The sequence below is a fragment of the Phalangium opilio genome, unplaced genomic scaffold (genome assembly GCF_054372755.1).
Source record: "Phalangium opilio isolate 3A_F unplaced genomic scaffold, DU_Popi_V2 ptg000003l_1, whole genome shotgun sequence".
Lineage (NCBI taxonomy): Eukaryota > Metazoa > Arthropoda > Arachnida > Opiliones > Phalangiidae > Phalangium > Phalangium opilio.
The window spans coordinates 13,333,764-13,354,184 of NW_028324145.1; the positions used below are offsets into that span (position 1 = coordinate 13,333,764).

General features: G+C 34.9%; 6 protein-coding genes across 13 annotated transcripts in view; 3 read left to right on the plus strand and 3 right to left on the minus strand.

Annotated features, from left to right (window-relative positions):
- The window catches only part of LOC149717956 (uncharacterized), a 36,777-nt gene extending 32,040 nt beyond the window's left edge, over nt 1-4,737 (plus strand). For both annotated transcript variants that reach the window (XM_089841765.1, XM_089841766.1), the window contains exon 3: nt 107-4,737. In XM_089841765.1, the coding sequence (XP_089697891.1) occupies nt 107-607 (501 nt within the window). In that variant the 3' untranslated portion in view covers nt 608-4,737. The remainder of the gene's footprint in view (nt 1-106) is intronic.
- Nucleotides 4,738-5,029: 292 nt separating this feature from the next.
- On the plus strand, nt 5,030-11,003 carry LOC149717957 (coiled-coil domain-containing protein 25). 2 transcript variants are annotated; one of them, XM_089841788.1, is made up of 7 exons: nt 5,030-5,143; nt 9,941-9,988; nt 10,050-10,141; nt 10,201-10,276; nt 10,338-10,441; nt 10,513-10,761; nt 10,848-11,003. In XM_089841788.1, the coding sequence occupies exons 2-7, from the start codon at nt 9,967-9,969 to the stop codon at nt 10,878-10,880; spliced, it is 576 nt and encodes a 191-aa protein (XP_089697914.1). In that variant the 5' UTR covers nt 5,030-5,143; nt 9,941-9,966; the 3' UTR covers nt 10,881-11,003. The 2 variants fall into 2 exon arrangements, with proteins under 2 accessions (XP_089697914.1, XP_089697912.1); XM_089841786.1 differs by lacking the exon at nt 5,030-5,143 and adding an exon at nt 9,464-9,612.
- On the minus strand, nt 5,502-9,355 carry LOC149717958 (uncharacterized). 4 transcript variants are annotated; one of them, XM_089841773.1, is made up of 10 exons: nt 9,161-9,355; nt 8,945-9,015; nt 8,314-8,879; nt 6,976-8,214; nt 6,828-6,918; nt 6,518-6,749; nt 6,326-6,444; nt 6,151-6,259; nt 5,907-6,070; nt 5,502-5,820 (listed from the first exon to the last, which is right to left on the minus strand). In XM_089841773.1, the coding sequence occupies exons 2-10, from the start codon at nt 9,001-9,003 to the stop codon at nt 5,697-5,699; spliced, it is 2,703 nt and encodes a 900-aa protein (XP_089697899.1). In that variant the 5' UTR covers nt 9,004-9,015; nt 9,161-9,355; the 3' UTR covers nt 5,502-5,696. The 4 variants fall into 4 exon arrangements, with proteins under 4 accessions (XP_089697899.1, XP_089697897.1, XP_089697898.1 ...); XM_089841771.1 differs by having other exon boundaries at nt 8,260-8,879; XM_089841772.1 differs by having other exon boundaries at nt 6,976-8,063; nt 8,118-8,879.
- On the minus strand, nt 10,763-13,726 carry IFT52 (intraflagellar transport 52). The gene is made up of 10 exons (XM_089841783.1): nt 13,673-13,726; nt 13,344-13,465; nt 13,192-13,279; nt 12,998-13,127; nt 12,790-12,931; nt 12,600-12,726; nt 12,381-12,536; nt 12,167-12,321; nt 11,139-11,481; nt 10,763-11,065 (listed from the first exon to the last, which is right to left on the minus strand). The coding sequence occupies exons 1-10, from the start codon at nt 13,709-13,711 to the stop codon at nt 11,045-11,047; spliced, it is 1,323 nt and encodes a 440-aa protein (XP_089697909.1). The 5' UTR covers nt 13,712-13,726; the 3' UTR covers nt 10,763-11,044.
- Nucleotides 13,406-17,776, plus strand: LOC149717960 (serine/threonine-protein kinase Sgk1-like). Of its 3 annotated transcripts, none has more exons than XM_089841779.1 (13): nt 13,406-13,518; nt 15,170-15,294; nt 15,370-15,453; nt 15,513-15,661; nt 15,753-15,852; nt 15,926-15,972; nt 16,048-16,321; nt 16,384-16,496; nt 16,609-16,645; nt 16,711-16,797; nt 17,107-17,310; nt 17,413-17,550; nt 17,621-17,776. In XM_089841779.1, exons 1-13 carry the CDS (start codon nt 13,494-13,496, stop codon nt 17,774-17,776), a joined length of 1,539 nt encoding a protein of 512 aa, XP_089697905.1. In that variant the 5' UTR covers nt 13,406-13,493. The 3 variants fall into 3 exon arrangements, with proteins under 3 accessions (XP_089697905.1, XP_089697907.1, XP_089697906.1); XM_089841781.1 differs by having other exon boundaries at nt 13,465-14,585; XM_089841780.1 differs by having other exon boundaries at nt 13,465-13,968.
- Nucleotides 17,777-18,297: 521 nt separating this feature from the next.
- Nucleotides 18,298-20,392, minus strand: LOC149717961 (beta-1,4-glucuronyltransferase 1-like). The gene is made up of 2 exons (XM_089841785.1): nt 18,877-20,392; nt 18,298-18,733 (listed from the first exon to the last, which is right to left on the minus strand). The coding sequence occupies exons 1-2, from the start codon at nt 19,984-19,986 to the stop codon at nt 18,527-18,529; spliced, it is 1,317 nt and encodes a 438-aa protein (XP_089697911.1). The 5' UTR covers nt 19,987-20,392; the 3' UTR covers nt 18,298-18,526.
- Between the last annotated feature and the right edge of the window lie 29 nt (nt 20,393-20,421).

The following is a 20,421-nucleotide window of genomic DNA, read 5'->3' on the forward strand; positions in this document are numbered from 1 at the left end:
TTTGTTTTAACATCGACTCGATTTTAAGCGACGCGTATTTACTATTGGGACCCAACTTGATCCGCCCGATTTCCAAAGTTAACCTTTTAGTGTTGGTTCATTCTAGGTTTACAGGAGTTCCCCCATTAACAGCCGGCCAACGCCTTTGGGTCAACGAAGCCACTTACTTCCGGCCACCGACGACAGCGACGCTGATAGCGAAGATGACGATGAAGACGACGATTCCGACGCCAGTTCGGCCACTTCGGGGGGTCGTTGTTCTAGCGACAGTTCCCCCATGAAGTTGACGCGTCGCTGGCAGCGAAACCACGAACAAGAACTCTTGGGCAAAGTGGTTAACGACGCGGTCCATAATCAAATGGCTTCGTCCACCCAACAAACTCCACCGCCCACTCCCCCTTCCGCGGGGGAAGAGAACGACGTCACGCCCAAAGACAAACAAGATGACCCTTTTAGTTTCCTCTACATCCTGGTAGATGTTGCCGTCAGCCAAATTGGACAGAGACAAAACCAAGTTAGTGACGAATCCTACGTTCAACAACAATGCAACGGTCCGCGCGTCATCACCCAAGACGCGCGAATCGAATCTGGACCAGCCATTTTATGACGCCGTATAGCTGAAACTTCTTCATCCAGCTAAACAAACAACCACCCCCCCAAATGTGCCTTGGATTATTAAATAAACAAAACTCCCCCCCCCCCCTCAACAAGTAATATGAATTTTATTTTTTTGTGGTTTTGATTTTTCAAATAAAAAAAAAACGAAACTAGACTGTGCGGGATTTTAGGAACCTTCCTACGTAACCTGTAGAACTCGATGAGAAGCCAAAATAACGATAATTATTATCGGAAAAGACTACATTGTGAAACCACCAATTTTACGGTGTCCCCCCCCCGCCTCGCCCATTTTATCAACTTGAAGAGTTCCCCCCCCGTAACTCTTCCTCTCTCCAGTTTTCCTATAGCCGTAGTTAACGTCATGGAATTTGTCAGGATGTCTTCTTAGGCTCGTCGCATTTGTTTTTGAAGTGAAATTCTCTCGAATGTTCCGAGGGTTTTAAAAATCAGAAGATCGTGACCCCCCCCCCCTCCATAAATATTTTAAATCTCACACAATGCTAATGAAGTTTCATAAACCTACGTCATTCATTTTAATTTCAACCACAGATAACGTTTTTTTTTTTTTAAATATAAGGAAAAAAATATGAAGAAATTTTCGAAATTTCAAAATTATTTTCGCCATCGCTCAAAGTGCTAGAATTTTTTTTGAGAAATTTTTTGATATTTTTAATTGGGGTTTTTTTTTAATGACGCAAAGAGAAATAAATCATGTTGGCTCTATAAAACACAGTACAAAACAGCATCCATCATTGGTTTAGATTTTTGGTCATCTATGACGTCATTTGATTATCTATCTAGTTGTCAGACGGTGATAGATAATTTGATATTATACTGAAAAAATAAACGACATTAATTTTTCCGTCCTATTTCACACCGCCGTTTAAATTTAAACGAAAATAAATAACTAATGAAATAAAATATCATTTTTAATTTGAAAACACAAAAGTGCAAAACTAACTCTCGTTCCCCCCCCCCCCATCCCATCCCATGTTTTTTTTTTTAAAAAAACATAACATATTTACGTCATCATAATTTTATATATCATATATATCTCAAAAAAAAATATATATATATAGTTTATATTATATCGTAATATTTCCAAATCCATAACAACAATTTTACAGCCAAAAAAGAAAATTATGCATAATTTAGGCATAGTTGTATTTGTTTTTCTAAAAAACGTTTTTAACCCAATCCAAATTTGGAATTACGGACCTTTTCGCCCCCCCCCCCCCCCCCTTGTTCATATACGTTAGGTTGACATCAAACGAAACCCCGCCATCCATCATTATTGACATTATTGACTAAAAACCTTATTCAGGCTGTTGACAAATTTTAATTAATTTGGGAAGGGATATTAAGTAAATTAACATTTGATATCGATGTTGTTGCCAAAAAAAATTAATCCATTTGAAGAGTTTTAAAAGAAAATTAGACGCGGAGGTACCTAGATAATATTGTTAAGTGTTGTTGAAATGGTAATAATAATAATGATAAATGACCTTAGGATAATATTCATTTTGATATACAGGGTGTGATAAAAAAAGTAAGGGTTATTATCCTGACTGAAGTTCAGTTGGTTCTTTTGAGTCTAAAATGTTCTATACTTCTATGAAAATTTGCCCTAAATAAGTTATGATTGAATTGTTTTACGGATGACCCCTTCAATAAGTGTTTTACGGATGACCCTTCAATTAGTGTTTTACGGATGACCCCTTCAATAATTGTTTTACGGATGACCCCTTCAATAAGTGTTTTACGGATGACCCCTTCAATAGGTGTTTTACGGATGACCCCTTCAATAAGTGTTTTGCGGATGACCCCTTCAATTTAAGTAAGAAATTGAAAAGGCAGTTTTAATTTTATTAAGGGGTCGTCCATAAAACATTAATTTGTAAATTGTGACCCATAGGTCAAAATTTCATAGAAGTATAGAGCTATTTCAGAGGGGGTAATGGGTACGTCACCAATGTTATTTGCCCATAGAGAAAACCCTCATAAAATGGCCGCCCTACACTCAAAGGCAGGCCCAATTGTCCTAGCTGACGAAATTTTTCCCCCACTGAAATAGCTCTATAGAACATTTATGACTCAAAATTGATGTCCCATTGAACAATAACACTGAAATTGATTCGGTCCTGTTATTACCCGCTCTTTTTGGAAGACCCCCTGTATATGTTTTCTATTTTTTTTTTGTCGCTACCAAATAACTCAAGGACAGATTATTGGTAAACGTTTTATTATATAAAGGCAAAGCTCTAACCCAGATAATAAATTAAACAACAAGAATTTTGGAAATCAATATTTGAACCTCCCTCCGTTTTTCCATTAAGTTAATCATACCTTAACCTTAAATAACCCTAATTTGGAAATTAAACTAGGCCTAGAGTTAAATAGCGAAATTTTTACAAACCCCCCCCCCCCTTTGTTCTTCCCACTCACACCTTCCAAAAACGAATCCTAATTAAGAAAAAAAAATCCCCCCCCCCCCTAAATATATGAGACTAATAAGTGATATTTAAATATAAAAATTTATTAAAATTAACTATAAATGGTTAAAGTTAAATAAAAGTAACGTGGGACGGAAAATATTTTAAAGACTATACTATGACACAGAGAGAAAGCGAGAGTGAGCTAAGAAAAATAATAATTAAAAGGTTTATAAAATTAAGGACTCGTTAGTTAGTCAACTAATTAATTAATTGAAAAACCCAATCTATACTATTTGTAATTAATTATTATGACGTGAAATAGAATTTATATTTTAGAGTAAATGTCCGATAACTAAGAGAAGATAAAAATTGTTAATGATAATTATTAATTAATACGGGGTATTTCGTCGATCGATATTTTAAAAAAAATATCGATACATATTTTTAAAAAATATCGATACAAAAAACGGTAGTGGATTTATTTTAGAAAACAAAAAAAATCTTTTAACCAAAACATTTTTTTTTTTTCGTGTTTAAATGAAGTTTATGAAAGCATCTTCTTCGTAAGTTTAGTGGTTTTGAAAGTGTGTAATTATTATAATTATATTTCTTTTTTTTTTTTTTTTTTAAAGAAAGGCTAACCATTAATGGTACCTCAATCAGAATGCCTACATATCATTATTTTTTGCTCAAACAAAAAAAAACGGATTAACTATACTTTTCCGTTTTAGTTTAAAAACAAAATCTTATAACCCGGGTTTAATTCATTCATTTTTTTGTTTATTCAAATTTATGACGCTTGGTGTTGTTGTTGTTGTTATTGTTTACTTCCTCTCTTTACACCCGCTCCCCTATTCCACCCATTTGTGTTTAAACTTTAAGGTTCTCTCAAGTTCTTTTTTCTTTCATCCTACCTTTAATTTTGCTTTGAACCACTGAAATTCTTCCGAGTATTCGAAAACACCCTTTTGTTTAATAGATTTTATTTTTCGTTAAGACTGAGTGAAAACTGATAAAACACGAACGATGTTTTTTTTCTTTTCTTCCCGTTTTTTGGAAATTTAATCCCGTGTTCCAAATTGATAATAATAATATTTCACTTCATTACTTTTGCTCTCTAAAAAAAAACAGTATAAAACGCAACAGTTGATCTGTTTATAATGTTATCTTTAAACAGAGATAATAATGTTAAGAGGGCCTCCCGATATTCATACATACATACATACAAGGCAATAGTAACCAACCATCCCCCCTTTTATTTTTATCTTTTTTTAATTTTTAAACCAAGGCCTAAAATTTATGTTTAATGTTGTGACAATCTCTTAATTTACAGAATCTTTCATTAATTACCGATGTTAATTCTACCCTTTATCTTTTTCAAAAACGCTAACCCTAACACGTAATTTACGTTAAATATTCATGTGGCTCAAAGCGAAACCCCCCTCTCTTAAATTTTTAGTTTTTACATAAATTTAAAATTAAGGTTAATTAAATACGATGAAATGAAAATTATCCTATTATAATGCCAAGTGCCTTAGAAGTGTTTTTTTTTTATATGTAAATAGTTGATAAGGTGAAAAACCTAGTCATACACACGTAGATAGAATCATGTGTACATTCCATTGGGTTTATTTCTAGCACAGAAAAACGAATGCAATAAAATAATTTGAGATGCCTTTGGAAATTGTACTCTGTTTTTCTAGTGCGATTTTCTATAGAGTGCTGTCAGTTGTGACGTCAGATCTAAGGTTAAACGTCACGAGTCTGCCTTTAGCAATGGACGGCCATGACAGTTACCGTTTTTTCTTTATGGGAAAACAGCATGGGTGACGTCACACCAGCGCTTCTGACAGCACTCTATTAGGTGACTCTGGAAAAGGCCATACTTCAAATTGTTTTGCCTAAGTGGCTGCCGCTGGACAGTGGATGGATACACGTGGGCCATTGTATATTGAAAATTGCGCCTTGTTACAGTCACCGCGGCATCGAGGTCAGTCTTGTTAATGGACTAATTAACTGTTAACTTGTTTAATAATTAGGCCTAATGAAAGCAGGGACTTTTTGGACTTAAGTGACATGACAATTTATTGGTAAATACAATTTTTTTATATGCTTGATCATTCACTGCTTGATTGCGTGTTAATGTGAAGCCTTTGTTCCGCTAAGCCTAGTTTTGAAAATTTGACTTAAGCCTTGGTTCCGGTTTGGGTTGCGTATTCGTATAAAACCGTACGAAATAGGGGTACGAAGGAGCGTTCTTTAATTGAAATAATGTTCTTAATATGCTTGATAATTATTTCTTACATTTAAAGTAATAATAATAATGTTAAGTCTTGGTTTTCCTAAGCCTTGGCGTCAAAGTTTGACGTATTGAATTGACAGTTCACTCGCGTTTTGTGTGAGTGTAAAGCGTGTTATTGGTAACGAAAAAGCCATTGAAAACGAATATTTTACAGTGATAAAATACTTTATTTGTTAGAAAAAAGTTCTCAAGGTATACAATTAGTTCAGAAAGGAGAAAAAAGAGTTTAATATTTTTCTTTTAAAGGGCATTTCTTTTTAAAAGTGCAACAGTATAAAATCTTTTTCAAATGTCACAAATATTTCTAAGAAAGAAAAAACAAACATTTTATCTAATTATCTTTATTTATAAACAAGAAACGTGTTGCATTTCATGTAATTAGCCGCAAACATTCTTCCAACTGGGGAAGGATCAGAGAAGGCAACGTCGTTGATGGCCAAATAATGACCAAAGATAAAATTGCACCTGCAAACCATAAAAACCAAAATATAGGTCTAGTAGTACTCTTACCCACCGATGTAGATCGATTCATGAAAAAAGTTCAAGTTTACCTTAAACTATCCAACATACGCGTGGCTATTTTCTTACGTCTATACTTGGGAGCGGTCCAAATGCGACTAACACCGCATAATGCTGGAACAGCGTCGGTACTGCATAGCATATTCTCGTAACTAACTTCTGGCTGGTCATCTTTCGGTGGTAAAACTCGATAAGCCTGTTTGTTTGAATGATTCATCATTCATTCAAAGTTTTGATTGATCGTTAGCGAAGTCCGATGATGGAAATAACGCTTACCAATTTGATTTGTTGAGCAATAAGGCATCCCACTATCTTTTGTTTACAAATATATAAAATATAAACCGATGTTTCGTCAGGTATCGCGCAGCTGGGGTAACCCAAACATCTGCAACACAAAATAAATTGTTAACTGTTCGAGGGAAGAAGAATATATTGAACGAAGGGGATTTACTCGTCTACAAAAGCTCTAATTTCTTCTAGTTTCTTTAATTTATGGTTCTGATCTTCGGGTGTAACCATAATTATTCTTCCGTCATTAAATTCTCCCAAAACTCTTTCCGATTTCCATCCCTTAATGATAAAAAGGTCAAAGGTCGGCCATGTTAAGATCGAGAAATTTCCCGGGACACGTTTTGGTTCTTACAGTAAATCTCAACCTTTGAAGAAACTGATTATGATATCTGGCGTGTAGATCTTCATCTTCCAATTGGCCGATTGTGAAAACCATATTGCAGGTTGAACACATTTTCCCGCCAATTTCTTTTTGACCAGCGTCAATTATTGTTTGTTTCAATCCAGGTGGATCTTTGGTCGCAAACTTTTTTAATGACTTCAGACGTTGTTTAGTCGGACTTAAAGGACTCGTATCCTCATTTCTAAGAGCGGAAATGAAAATATGATTTCTTAAGTTATGTCCGAAGAACCAACCCTTAAATTAAACGCATATTTATTACCTTTTAGGGGATTTTTGAGCTTTGGGAGTTTTTGGTGTTTTAGTTTTAGCGGTGAATATCGGAAAGAGTTTAACTGGTTTTGTCGGAGTTTCTGTAAGAATTTGGTAAAGTTAGGTGCGAAAAACAACTACATAAAGTGTTTAAGCACCATTTTGCGTGTCAGTTTCGTTTTCCACTATGTTGTGTTCTTTCAACAACACCAATTCTTCGTTAGAAGTATCTTGATCGTTTTCAATTGCAATTTCAGGAGTGGGTTTAACAACTGGACTAGGGATTAAATCGGACGTTAGGTTTTCTTTCTCTCTTCTTGGACTATTACTCTCTTTTAAAGGCACTTCGTTAATATCATTTGGCAATTCGCTAGTATTGTTCATTTGCTCGGTAACGTCTTTTTCAATGTTTTCTTTGTCATCTGTGACGATGATTTTTGATTTTTTATTAGGCGTCTTTAAAGATTCTTCCAACTTCCTTTTAACACTTTTCTTAGGTGATTTTGAAAGTGTCGAGGTTGACTTTGGTGTTTTTTCTTTTGTTGAAGTTTTCCTTTTCAAACCACCACCGCCACCGCCACCCTTCTTGGTTAGCGAAGCCACCCATTTCTGAACTTCAATCTTTTTCTTGCTTTGAGGTTCTCTTCCACTCTTGAAAAATTTCCGAGTAGATTTAGGTGATTTAGTCGGAGACTTCTTTTGCGAAGGAGTCCTAGTTCCTCTTTTTTCCGGGGAGCCAAGGATTTTTTTAGGTGAAGCCAGTTTTTTATTGGGTGATTTGGTTGGTGAATTAAGGCCCCCTTTCTTACCTGGTGATTTCAGAGTAATTTTTTTGGGTGATTTCAAAACTGTTATTCGGTTTTTAGGTGATTTTGCTGGGGAATTAAGAGTAGCTCTCTTGCGGGGGGTACCTCCTGGTGATTTCAGAGGGGCTTGTCTTTTTCTAGGGGTATTTCCAGCTAATAGTTTTCTGGGTGAAGTTGAGGGGGAGTTTTTGGGTGATTTGTTGCCAGCCTGAAGTTTTTTAGGTGAAGCAACTTTAGCAAGAGATTTCCTGGGGGTGTTGGCTGGAGAGTTCCTTGGGGAATTTGTACCACCAACTGATTTTTTGGGTGATTTCTGTTTAGTTGGAGATTCAGTTGGTGATTTTGTAAGATTTTTAATTCTTGCATTCCAAAATGACCTGGTTTTCTTTAATGACTTCATGGGTGATATTATGGTTTTCTGGGGCAACTTTGTTGCAGTTTTGGTTGATTTTACAGATGCAATTTTTTTGGGGGAGTTTGAAGGTGTCAATTTCTTGGGTGATTTGATAGATGACATTTTCCTGGGGGAGATTGAAGGTGTGAATTTCTTGGGTGACTTGTTAGATGACATTTTCCTGGGGGAGTTTGAAGGTGTCAATTTCTTGTTAGATGACATTTTCTTGGGTGAGTTTGAAGGTGTCAATTTCTTGGGTGATTTTGTTAGTGACATTTTCTTGGGGGAGTTTGAAGGTGTCAATTTCTTGGGTGATTTGTTAGATGACATTTTCTTGGGGGAGTTTGAAGGTGTTACTTTCCATCCTGATTTCAAAGTAGCACTTTCTTTCAAGGCCTTGAGTTTCTTCAAATTAAGATAAGGTTTGATGGTATTATTTGTCAAAACACCCTTTATAGTTTTGTTTGTCTTCTTTTTCTTAACTTGAGCCAGCTTTTTAGCCGCAGACATTGGCTTTTTAATTTTCTTCACAGTAGGCTTAGTCTCTTTCTTGCTGGCTTTACTATTTTTGGTTACTTTAGTTTGCCTTTTCTTCTTTTTAGGACTATCAGGCAATGTTATCACTTTTGGTTTCCCCTTAACCATTCTTTCAAAGGGATTAAGATATTGCTGGTTAGGTTTATAGAATTTCGCGGGTTTGATCGAGTTTTCTTGGTCTATTTTAGTTAATAAGTTCTTTTTAGCTTTAGGGGAGTTTTGCATTTTGGGTGAAATATGGTGTGAACAAGCTGTACAACATTTTGAACTCTTAGGAGATCTATTTGATATGCGAACGGATCTTTTGGGTGTTGTTTCCAAATCACTTAACAATCCAATTAAGTAACGTAATTATTTAATAATCCCGCTAATATATTTTCCCAAACATACCTTTCAAGTTTATTTGGGCTTTGAAAAGCTTTTGATGGTGTTGAATTTATAGATTCCATTTTATAATTACGCTATGATAAGGATTTAAAGCGCAAACTATAATTAAGTGGTCGCAAATTCGCAATTATGGCGGTTATTTACAATTTACAAAAATATTTAATTATTTTTCAAATCTTATATAAGCCTTGGCAAAAATACCATATTTTAATTACTTACTTTACCAGTGTTACGGTTCCAATTGATACGGATGGTTTAACGTCAGTTTAGTCAACTTTTAATTATCCTAATTAACTTTAACAATTCTCGCGGTTAAGTGTAACTTAAAAACAAAATCCGCGGCATTTTTCGTCTACAATTTGATCCACTTCCGCGTTACTTTTTTATGTCGTTTTCCATAGGGACTTTTGCATGGAGTAGCTTTACTGGAGTGATTATGAAATACCTTATTAGAGGCTTAAAATAAAGATTGGTTTCCAAAAATATTACTCCATGGTTAGGTTAAAACCGGCCAAGCGGGCTTTTTGATTTTCAAAAAAGAACATAGATGGTGCTTTGACCGTTGACCTCTCCTCGGTTGAGTTTTATGACGTGCTCCTGACACATTGACGTTAAAGTTAGTTAATAGTTAAGTTAGTTTCGAAAAATGGTGTTATTCTTTACGTCAAATGGTAAAATTATATCTTATTATATGAAAATTATTAAAATTCTTCGATTATTGCGCTATTTCTTGGCATGTGTCATTGGTCTCATGGTTTAAAGGTCTAACGCGTGTTCAGCAACGTTTGCAATGTACAGAAAACTGAGGTGTATTAATACGCAATGATAAAACACCTAGGCTTTAAAATAGTCTTTGCAAACTTCTGTTGAACAGGCTTGTTAAATAGAGTAATGGCAGCCCTCTAGTTCCGACTGTATTAAACTCTTAGGGGAAATACCATGGGGTGCCATTAGTCTATAAAAACGTAACCAAATTAGACGTTTAATTTTTAATTACAGTGGTTTCACCACCAGTTACAATTTTTATGGGAGCTGATAAATATGAAAGTAATTAAAACCTTACTTTCAGTCCTAATGATTGAATATAAAATAACCATTTTAACTGTAGATGAAGACCTTATCAAATGGGGATGGCCGGAAGATGTATGGTTTCACGTTGACAAGCTATCTTCCGCCCACGTTTACTTGAGACTACAAAACGTAATTTCATATATTTAACTTTAATTTTAATTAATTTATAAGCTTATACTATCAAACAGAATCAAACTTTAGATGATATCCCATCAACTCTATTAGATGATTGCGCTCAGTTAGTTAAAGCCAATAGTATACAAGGTAATTAAGGTCTAAAATTGGCCTAAAAACTCATTAAATAATTAATTAATATTTTTAACAGGTAACAAAATGAACAATATTGATGTTGTTTACACAATGTGGTCCAATTTAAAGAAGACACAAGGAATGGAAGTGGGACAAGTTGCATTCCATAGCGATAAAGAGGTAAATATTATTTATAACTTATTTTTAATTATAAATAAGTTTTAATTAATTAATTCATAATTAATTCCTAGGTTCGACTTATGAGGGTTGAAAAACGTATAAACGAAATTGTTAACCGATTAAATAAGACTAAAGTGATCAAAGAAGTAGATTTTAGACAAGAAAGAGAGGATCGTGATCGGAAGGAACGCGAAGGAAAGAAACAACTCCTGAAGGAATTGAAGGAAAAAGAAAAGGAAGAAGCTAAAAGGAAAGCTGAATTATTAGAAATTAAGAATTACTCTTCGTTAATGAAAGAAAGCAAGATGAAATCGAATCAAGTTAGTATTAACGAGTGCTTTATTTATTTATTTATTTATTTATTTATTATTGTTGTTTACATTAATTTAATTTGTCATGTCCAAAGGAGGCGGATGAAGACTCTGATGATTTCATGTGACATCATCACAAGTTCCTGACTAGATTTAATAATAACGTGATGAAAAATGATGTTCGCAACTTCTTCATTTTTCTTCTAATTTGTTTAAATTTAAAATATATTATATTCTTTTCATTATGACAATTCTTTAATTAATTAATTAATTAATTGGTTAATTAATTAATTCAATTCTCCAAGTCTGCTTCCTGTAAAATTCATCATCATCAAATTAATTAATCCCGGAGTTTCTTTGTTCCTGGAATAATTATAATAACCTACTCTGTTTAATTTCCGGAATTCTATGACTCTGTTCATAATGAAGGCCAATATCTTTTTAGCGTCTCTTTCCGATGTCGGAAGTTCGTTAGAAACTCCCATAATTTCTCCGCATTCTCTTATGTAATATTCCAAATCGTCGTCTTGACATTTATTTGTTAATTGCGCTAATCGGGCCTTTTCCGAACTAAAGGCTTCGTCCAAGTCAAAGAGTTCCAAGGAGGGTTTGGGTAATTCGCGGAAAGAAGGGGGGAATACGGCTGGTTGTAAAACGGGTAATGGAGTCTCAAATTGAGGGGTGATTAGTTTCAGTGGTTCATGTTTTATGTGCAGTTGCTCGTATGTTCTGGATTATGTTAAAAAAAAAATGGGTTAATGTGGTTGTTTATTAAGTTTTTATGGGTTTTTTTGTTAACCAACAAAATGGCTGCCTTTGGCTTAAGCAGACGATGGATGGCAGCCATTTTACCAACAACATGGCTGCCTCTGGGTTTAAGCAGACGATGGTTTCCAGCCATTTTACCAACAAAATGGCTGCCTTTGGATTAAGCAGACGATGGTTTCCAGCCATTTTACCAACAAAATGGCTGCCTTTAGATTAAGCAGACGATGGTTTCCAGCCATTTTACCAACAAAATGGCTGCCTTTAGATTAAGCAGACGATGGTTTCCAGCCATTTTACCAACAAAATGGCTGCCTTTAGATTAAGCAGACGATGGTTTCCAGCCATTTTACCAACAAAATGGCTGCCTTTAGATTAAGCAGACGATGGTTTCCAGCCATTTTACCAACAAAATGGCTGCCTTTAGATTAAGCAGACGATGGTTTCCAGCCATTTTACCAACAAAATGGCTGCCTTTAGATTAAGCAGACGATGGTTTCCAGCCATTTTACCAACAAAATGGCTGCCTCTGGGTTTAAGCAGACGATGGTTTCCAGCCATTTTACCAACAAAATGGCTGCCTTTATTTGGATTAAGCAAATGATGGATGGCAGCCATTTTGGGGTTTGAAACATCTTTAGACATGTACCTAATCACTTTGGGGAGTAAATTATTTCTCATTTCAAATAACTGGGTATCAAAGAGTTTGGTAAAGTCTGTCGGAATTTCGTCACTTTCTTGAAGACAGCTAAATGGTTGTTCAGCTAATTTGGCTGTCCAAGGAATCATATTATAATCCGAAATCTGTTCATTAAAGAGAGATTAACGAGTTTTATAACAGATAATTAGTTTTAATTATATACTTCAGGGTCCTCGGCATCAATTCCATTAAGTTTAATATCATCACTGGTTAGAAAGTTAAAAATAACGTCCCGAATTTTATTGTTCTCTTCTTTGTCAATGTATTGATCAGAAAACATATGGGCTGATCCAAGAACAACCAATTTCCCATTGTTCTTCTTTTGGGATTAAAGTGTGTCAATTTAATAATGAAATTAGACATTATTAAGCCTTTGCTTTACTTGATTTGTGTAAAATGCGCAAACTGGACGGTTAAGAGGGAAGGCTACGCTTCCGGTTGAAAGAACGGCCACTGCCGGTTTGGCAATGTTTAATGTTGCACCAAAGGGGTATAGAAATGAAAGGGCTCTAAAGAAATAAGTCATTTCTTTAATTTAAATGAAACTACTAATTGGGTTGAAATTTATGTACTGAGTATTATTGAAGTCTTCGGTGCCTGTTCCCGGGATCATTTTCCCGGCAGCAAGACTTAAAGCTCTATTTAAAATTCCATTTGAAACTAAAGCTTCTTTTGGATGGAAATATTTGTAGTAGACAGTCCTGACTACAGAATCTAGTAGAATGATTATTTTTTTTTTTTTTAGATATCTTTGGGTTCATAGGGTCGTAATTAATTTACCATTGTTAATCATGATCCCATACTCTTCTAATAAGAAGTTTATGTTAGTTTGAAACCTTTTCTCGCCCCCCTCTCCTAGTAACACTAAAACACTCCCGCCATTATCCAAATAACGTCTAATATGACTGAACTAAAAGCAGGATTCAAAAATTAAACGAGTATTGGTTGATAATGTATGAAAAGCTTCAATTAACCTCAGTTTCTGTGAATTTTTCTCTGGGACCTGGCAACACAAATAAAGAGGCTTGTGATAGGATATCAGACGAAATTGATTCCTTGTTACTAAATTACGATTTCAGTTAAATATTTAAATCAAAGTGTCGAAGACTCGGGCAATGTTGAGTACCTGAAAACTTTCCATCCACTTTTAAGCCTCCTCATAAGGGTTTTATACCCTTCAGTTATCTTGAAAAGCTCATTTTTGGTTGCGTTAAATATGATAGTGTTGTTTTTATTGTCTACAGCAGACTGGGATTAATTAAAATCATTTTAATTAATGACAGCAGGGCCAAGGCTTAACAGTAAGTAATCTATCTCATTGTGTTTATTAATTATTCCGAGTGTGCAAATGTGAGTATAAAGAGGTATTAATACCATTATAATTTGTGAAACGGTTTAAGTGCGGTACATTTAAATAGCGTCCAGGAAGTGCTGTAATTAAAATAGTTTGTTTACCGATTGAGAATCGTAAACAACGTCTTTCGAGGGCGCCATTTTTAGGCCAAACGCCAAGAAACTGTCAGTGTCAAAACAAACCGAGTACAACCATTGGTTGAAAGGTATTAGCCACGTGACCGTTTGCTGACAGGCTCTACAACTACACGAATTTTGAAAAATAAATTGCACGAGGAAACCCTAGAAAAGCGTTTCTTTGCATTGAGTTTTCCTTATTAAGTGAAATAGACGGTGTTTCGGGTATTATTAGTTTCTTAATGATATTCTTTGTGCTTGGAAATCATCGGCATATAAAGGTTCGAAAATTTATTTCTTAATTTTAGTGTAATAAATAAGTAAACCCACGTAGCCTAGCCGCGGTTCAATTATCAAAGGTAATTACATAATAATGACTACTTATGATTTGTATACTCGGGAAAGTGGGCTAATTCTCGGTTTTGTACCCCAATTCTGATGTTTCTAAAATTTAATGAACTCTTGTTTGTTTCGTATTATAGAACGATCTTTTTGTTAAAAAGCTTTTGAGGCGTTTTACGCCTTCTCTTTTTACTAGAGAGATAATATATCCTTATAAACTTTTAGTCGTCTCTCAATTCTCCAACTGTTATGGTCGATGTAGATAAACCAGTACACTAAATTTTAGATAACAAACGTTAGTTGAATGAGCTCAGTCGTTGGTTATAATCTGACACGATTATTATAACCTTCGACTCTATCTTCCCGCGTTATATCAAAACTTTTGTCATTATTTCATTGGTGTATAACTCGTAATCTTTAGTTTCGCGATAGTTCTATATAGTTTTTACCCCTCGTTGGTCCACCCATCTTCGGGTTCTATCTCTAGTAATAACGTACTTAGATAATTGGTTGATTTGAAACGCAATTTTTAGTTTTTCTTGATTGATCTAGACAGGTAAGACATTTGCCCAATTTTTATGATCGTTATATCGTGGTTTTTTTCAAAATATTATCAGCTTTAAATGTCATTATGTCAATGCTAAATATATGTCAATCAAAAAGAATTAACGCAAAGTTTGAAATTACAAATTAATATGTTAATATGATAAGAAAGGATGAAGTACTTTATTATTTCTCGCAAGTTCGGCCATTTTCGGCTTTGACAATTGGCATCGAACGTTAATTGTTGGGAGGGTGCCGATTTAATTAATACGCTCTGTTCTCTACCGACCCCAAGCTCGAATGATTTGCGTTTTATGCGCTCGACGCCGAGTTACTTCTAAGTTAGGCCATAATCTTATCAACAACCTCCAACTGTTACCTTTTCAAAATATGGTACATACGTTTTGTTGTAGAGGTTCTATAGTTTGCAGCTAGCTAAAGTCTGTAGTAGTTTTATAAGTTGTTATTGCGTCGAGCGGTGAATTAAGTTTTACATGATATAATGGATTATTATGGAATTCACGGAGTTTACAGTTAAATTATTATTATACATTTAAAGTGTTACTTAAGTATTTAAAAAATGTAATTTGTTTATAGATAAAATGGAGAGCGGTAGTAGTAATAGCTCTGAAGAGGCATCAAGTTTTACCTCAAATGGTTCAATATCCCCCACAGTTTCGGTCACAAATTCAGAAGCGTGGGAAAATAACAAAAAATTTACCGTAATGTGATTTCTTTTTTTTTTTCGTAACAAAATTAGGGCTAATTAGGTAATTAATTAAAGTGTATTATTTCAGACATATAAGGTTGTTATAGCATCGGGTGAACGGGAATGGTTTGTTTTCCGACGATATAATGAATTTTCGAAGCTTCAAGAGCTGGTGAGACGATAATTAATCTTTTGTTTTTAATTACTCTATATTTAACCGTTTAATTGTAGTTAAAACGTCAGTTTCCCGGACTTCAACTAAAATTACCGGGAAGGAGATTATTCGGCAATAATTTCAGTCCGGAATTTATTTCAAATCGACGTCAGGGTTTAAATAACTTTGTTCAAAAATTGCTGATGGATTCCAGGCTGCTGAATCAGTAAGTATAGTTTTTGAACAGAGTTGGCTGAATTTAATTATAGTTCATTAACTGCAGTGATTAATTACCAACTTTCTTCGCGTTTTTTTAGCCCTGATGTAAAGTTATTCTTGAATATAACCAAAAATATGGAAGAAAAACAAACGGAGGAAGATCAAAGTGAAGAAACAAACGATAATAACGAAGCGGCTGTAATTAAAATTAATTTTAATTAGGAAAGTTCTTAATTACTTTTAAGTATTGTTTTATTATATTTTTCAATAGGAAGCCGATGACAAAGTACTAGATTTGGGACCAACAGAAAAGAAATTGTAATATTCTTCTCATAATTATTAATTTAATCGCGTAATTAAATAATTTAATTTAATGCTAATTAATTATATTAGCGTTAAACCCAGCGACTTTGAATTTTTGAAAGTAATTGGGAAGGGAAGCTTTGGTCGAGTCATGTTGGCGAAACATCGAACCGAAGGATCAATTTACGCCGTGAAAGTTCTTCAAAAGAAGCTAATTCTTAAAAGAAATGAAAAAAATCATATCATGAGTGAAAGGAATGTCTTGCTTAAGAATTTAAATCACCCCTTTCTCGTCGGACTTCATTACTCATTTCAAACTAGGGATAAACTCTATTTCGTTCTCGACTACGTCAACGGAGGAGAGGTGAGATTTTCATTTAATTTTAATTAGTTAATTAAATCATATTAATTAAAATAAAATTTCAGCTTTTCTTTCATTTACAACGAGAAAGAATATTTATTGAACCCAGGGCTCGATTTTACGCTGGCGAAATAACCAGCGCTTTGGGTTATCTTCATAAACAAGGCATTATCTACAGGTATAGTTTAATTAATATTAACTTTAATTATATCTTCATTAATTGTTTAATACTAATATTGCACCTCGTTATTTTAGTTATAGTTAGTTAATTATTTATTTATTTTCTTCAGAGATCTCAAACCTGAAAATATACTTTTAGATCAAGCGGTAAGTTGAGTTGAATTGAATTGAATTTAATTTTAATTACTTAAGTTAATTTTATTTCATTTCAGGGACATATTGTGTTAACCGATTTTGGTTTATGCAAGGAAGGGTTATCAGCTAAGGACACGACAAATACGTTTTGCGGAACGCCTGAAGTTTGTTGATATATCTTGTTTAATTAGCCTTATTCCTGATCAGCGCCACCTACCCATAGCGGCGACTTTGAGAACTACTGTAAGCGGCAAGCCAATCAGATGTCGCTAAAATCTGGTGACGTCACTGACTGGCACTCTCGGGTCTTACCAAAAATGACGTCACCAGATTTTAGCGACATCTGGTTGGCTTGACGATTACAGTAGTTCTCAAAGTCGCCGCTATGGGTAGGTGGCGCTGATCAGGAATAAGGCTAATTAGTTTTAAGCTTTAAAATTTTAAATGTTAATTTTTAATTATTTCTTCCTTAGTATCTCGCTCCCGAAGTTCTTAAAAAGGAAGCGTACGATAAAGGAGTCGATTGGTGGTGTCTTGGCGCTGTCCTCTATGAAATGCTCTATGGATTACCTCCATTTTATAGTCGAGATACGGCTGAAATGTACGATAATATCCTGAATAAACCATTAAGGTTAAAACCAACAGCTTCTTACGCTGCTAGAAATCTTTTAGAAGGGGTAACTAACGACTTTTAATTTAATTTACTTTTATTTAATTAATAATTTCAATTAATTACTAAATTAATACACTTTCTTCGCACCCACCCACGCACCAATCAGCTTTTACAAAAAGATAAAAAAATTCGCACCGGCTCCTTAAGGGATGATCTCGAAATCAGGGAACACGAATTCTTTTCAAGCATTAATTGGTCCGATCTCGAAGCTAAGTTAATTATGCCGCCTTATAACCCTGGAGTGGTAATTAATATTAATCCCTTTGGTTCTTATAGTTTAACGCAGTTTTAATTAAATATTCTTTAATTATTAGAAAGGTAATATGGATTTAAAGAATATTGATCCAGAATTTATTAGGGAACCAGTTCCGGCTTCTGTTGGAAAATCGCAGGGTATGAGCGTTAGCGTTCAGGACGCTGATAACGCTTTTCAGGGATTTTCCTACGCGCCTCCCATCGATTTAAACTAACTAAAGATTGCTCTCCCTCCCCCCCCCGTAATCTAGAATAAGCCTATTTTTAGCAATTATTTCAGTTTTTTTTTGTTACAAAATGTTAAGCAATAATTTTTAATTATAGATTAATTATGGTTTTATTATCGCGTTGTATAAAAAAAAATCATCACTCGAGAGTTTAATTATTTACAAATTTCTACCATTAAGTAAAATAAATCTATATTTTTGTTATATTTCTTGTTAAATTTACCGCCATTTAGGTTATAGTCACGTGTTTAGGTCTACTGTGACGTCATTCATCCCGCCGAAACAGAAATCAGTAGGCCAGATTTTTCGTAAGATTTTCCATGGAGTAGTTTTGGCTGATTGGAAAGGATGTTTCCTTAAATCTGTATTTAATTGAGGCTTAGCCTCCATAACTATTGCTCCATTGTGACAGATGTTTTCTAGCAGCCAATTGGAAGCCGGCGCAGCATTTCGTAAAAGAAGCCGTGTCTGGAAAGATCAACTGTAACTTTTGGTCAATGCGGCTTTTGAAATTTCATGGGTACGTTAATTGTTCTTACATATTTTATAATAATTATTATTATAGAGTTAGCGGGAAATAAGATTTATTCGTTAGTTAATTAATTAATTCGTACATATTATAATTTAATAGTATAATAGGTCTACTTATCAAAAATGAATAAAGTCGGGCCTTGCTCAGACCTGCCCGCGGCCTCGTGGCATTAAGCCTTGGCTCATATTTTTTGTAGGGTTTCTTTTTTAAAAGCAATTTTTGACTTTTTTCCCGTACTTCTTTCTTAGTTTATACCTAAGCCCATAAAATAGTTGATAGTTTTTTCGTACAAATGGTTCACGTTTTTTCAAATCATCTTTCATCGTGTGAAAATATTTGACGCCAGGTGAGTGGACAAGAAAAGCGTTGTCTAAAATGTGAAAGTTGTAGTCCTTTACGCACATTTCCAAGGCCTAAAAAGATATTAAATTAAGTTATTTAGGGTACATTTGGGGCGTTTTAAGAGGGCTAGAACTTAGATAACAACATTGGCCTAAGACACCGTGAAGGTCAGGAGGTTATCGTCTTTACTTTCTGGGGTTTTGAAGAAACTTACCACTTGCATTTTGTTCAGTCTTCCATTCCAAGAAAGTAGCTCGTCAAATAATGGATAGTCGTTAGTGGCCACAAAAAATGGCTCCCACCATGTTAAATTTAAAGCACTGTCTCTCTTAACAGTTTTAAAAATTCCCATGGAGTTAGGGTTAACGTTTAATGATATCCATTCAGCCAAAAACGGTATTTTATGGCAATTATCACAGACGAATTTATGGAAACTTATGGCTTTTTTGGCCGTGTACAATTTAACCAGCTCTGTTTTCTTGCTGGGCGTAGTTTTCACACTAGGAATAACCTCAAAGACGGGTAGAACGTAAACTTCTCTGCCAGTACTTGTTCGGTTTTTAACAAGTTTTAAGAGTCGCGGAATAATCTTGCTACTAGGGTACAATTCGATGTCCGATGTTAAGACGTATTTTGTGACGGCGTTCAGTCTAGCTACGTTCCTGGCAACATTGATGGGGTAGGCCAAGTTTAGATTAGAAGCGTAGGTATTGTTAACAGTTGCCAAGGAACTTAAACAAAATTTCGAATGCCAATCATCGTGAGATTCCGCAAAGTTTGGTGGATGGTCCAAGTCGTAGACCAAGTGCCACGTGACCCATTTAGATACGCAGTCGTCTTTGTAACAGTTTCTCAAGTGTCTCGCTTGGCTTCCAGCCAACTGGTAATCGGTACCAGGGACATAGACAGCTATGGATATGGGTCCTCCCCATCTAGTACATACTGCGCGTAAGTGCTGTAGAAAGTTAGCGGTCGCTTGGGTAGTTAGGGTGATGGTTTCTTCGAAGCCAGACCATTCTTTGGCACGAATGTAGTTTGAAATGACGCAGTATCCCGTTCTAGTTTCGCCATTTTCGCAATTTGTCAGTCTTTTGGGCAATTCCTTCTTCGTCGTTAGGCTTGACGCGTTTTTATCCTTGTCTTTTAGAAGATCGTAATTATACCAATTACTTAACGATATCTTGTACAAAGATCGTTGGTATCTAAGGGCATTTTGTACCATAGGGGTTTTGTAAATAGTTAACTGGAAAAAGCAAGTGAGGGCCACGAGTACCGCTAAAAGCAGCAGTTTCTTACTGCAACTAAGTAACCTAGCCATTGACATACGTGTCTTTTTGATTTTAATTTCGTATAAAACGCGTTGACTATGCAAATTTTTGAACCTTGCTCGATCTACGCGAACGTATATTTCCGTTTTATTATTAATTGATCGTTGAACCTATACATAGAAACGCGTATTGGAAATGAAACTTATTTGGAAATTGAAAATTCCATAAATCTGTACAGGAGTAAAGGTTTTTGCCGGTACTTGCGCATCAGCGTTGATAATGTTATTAAAAACGACAGGTGTATTTCAGTTTTAAGCCTTTTCCACGTGCGTTAATTAGGGCCTACATTTTATGGCTGCACGTGGTGGTTAGATCCAAACAGAACCAATGAACGAAGAGTAATTCGGAAATTAAATCTCGCGCGCTGGAGGCTGGAGGCTCCGAGCTCGTGAATATTTTTGAAACTAGGCCTAATTTAACATTTTTCAATT

Excerpts from the sequence above, each read along its gene's own strand:
- LOC149717958 (XM_089841770.1), bottom strand. The coding sequence starts at position 9,003 with ATGGAATCTATAAATTCAACACCATCAAAAGCTTTTCAAAGCCCAAAT. Across the intron at positions 6,071-6,150 it reads TTGCTCAACAAATCAAATTG|GCTTATCGAGTTTTACCACC; the intron begins GTAAGCGTTATT and ends TCAAACAAACAG. Across the intron at positions 5,821-5,906 it reads CGTATGTTGGATAGTTTAAG|GTGCAATTTTATCTTTGGTC; the intron begins GTAAACTTGAAC and ends TATGGTTTGCAG.
- LOC149717957 (XM_089841786.1), top strand. The coding sequence starts at position 9,588 with ATGGTGTTATTCTTTACGTCAAATG. Across the intron at positions 9,613-9,940 it reads GTTATTCTTTACGTCAAATG|TGGTTTCACCACCAGTTACA; the intron begins GTAAAATTATAT and ends TTTTAATTACAG. Across the intron at positions 9,989-10,049 it reads GGGAGCTGATAAATATGAAA|ATGAAGACCTTATCAAATGG; the intron begins GTAATTAAAACC and ends TTTTAACTGTAG.
- LOC149717960 (XM_089841779.1), top strand. The coding sequence starts at position 13,494 with ATGACAGCAGGGCCAAGGCTTAACA. Across the intron at positions 15,853-15,925 it reads ACGATAATAACGAAGCGGCT|GAAGCCGATGACAAAGTACT; the intron begins GTAATTAAAATT and ends ATTTTTCAATAG. Across the intron at positions 16,322-16,383 it reads ACTACGTCAACGGAGGAGAG|CTTTTCTTTCATTTACAACG; the intron begins GTGAGATTTTCA and ends ATAAAATTTCAG.
- IFT52 (XM_089841783.1), bottom strand. The coding sequence starts at position 13,711 with ATGGCGCCCTCGAAAGACGTTGTTTACGATTCTCAATCG. Across the intron at positions 12,537-12,599 it reads GCGCATTTTACACAAATCAA|AAGAACAATGGGAAATTGGT; the intron begins GTAAAGCAAAGG and ends TAATCCCAAAAG. Across the intron at positions 12,322-12,380 it reads TTGATGCCGAGGACCCTGAA|ATTTCGGATTATAATATGAT; the intron begins GTATATAATTAA and ends TTTAATGAACAG.
- LOC149717961 (XM_089841785.1), bottom strand. The coding sequence starts at position 19,986 with ATGTCAATGGCTAGGTTACTTAGTTGCAGTAAGAAACTGCTGCTTTTA. Across the intron at positions 18,734-18,876 it reads GACTGAACAAAATGCAAGTG|GCCTTGGAAATGTGCGTAAA; the intron begins GTAAGTTTCTTC and ends ATATCTTTTTAG.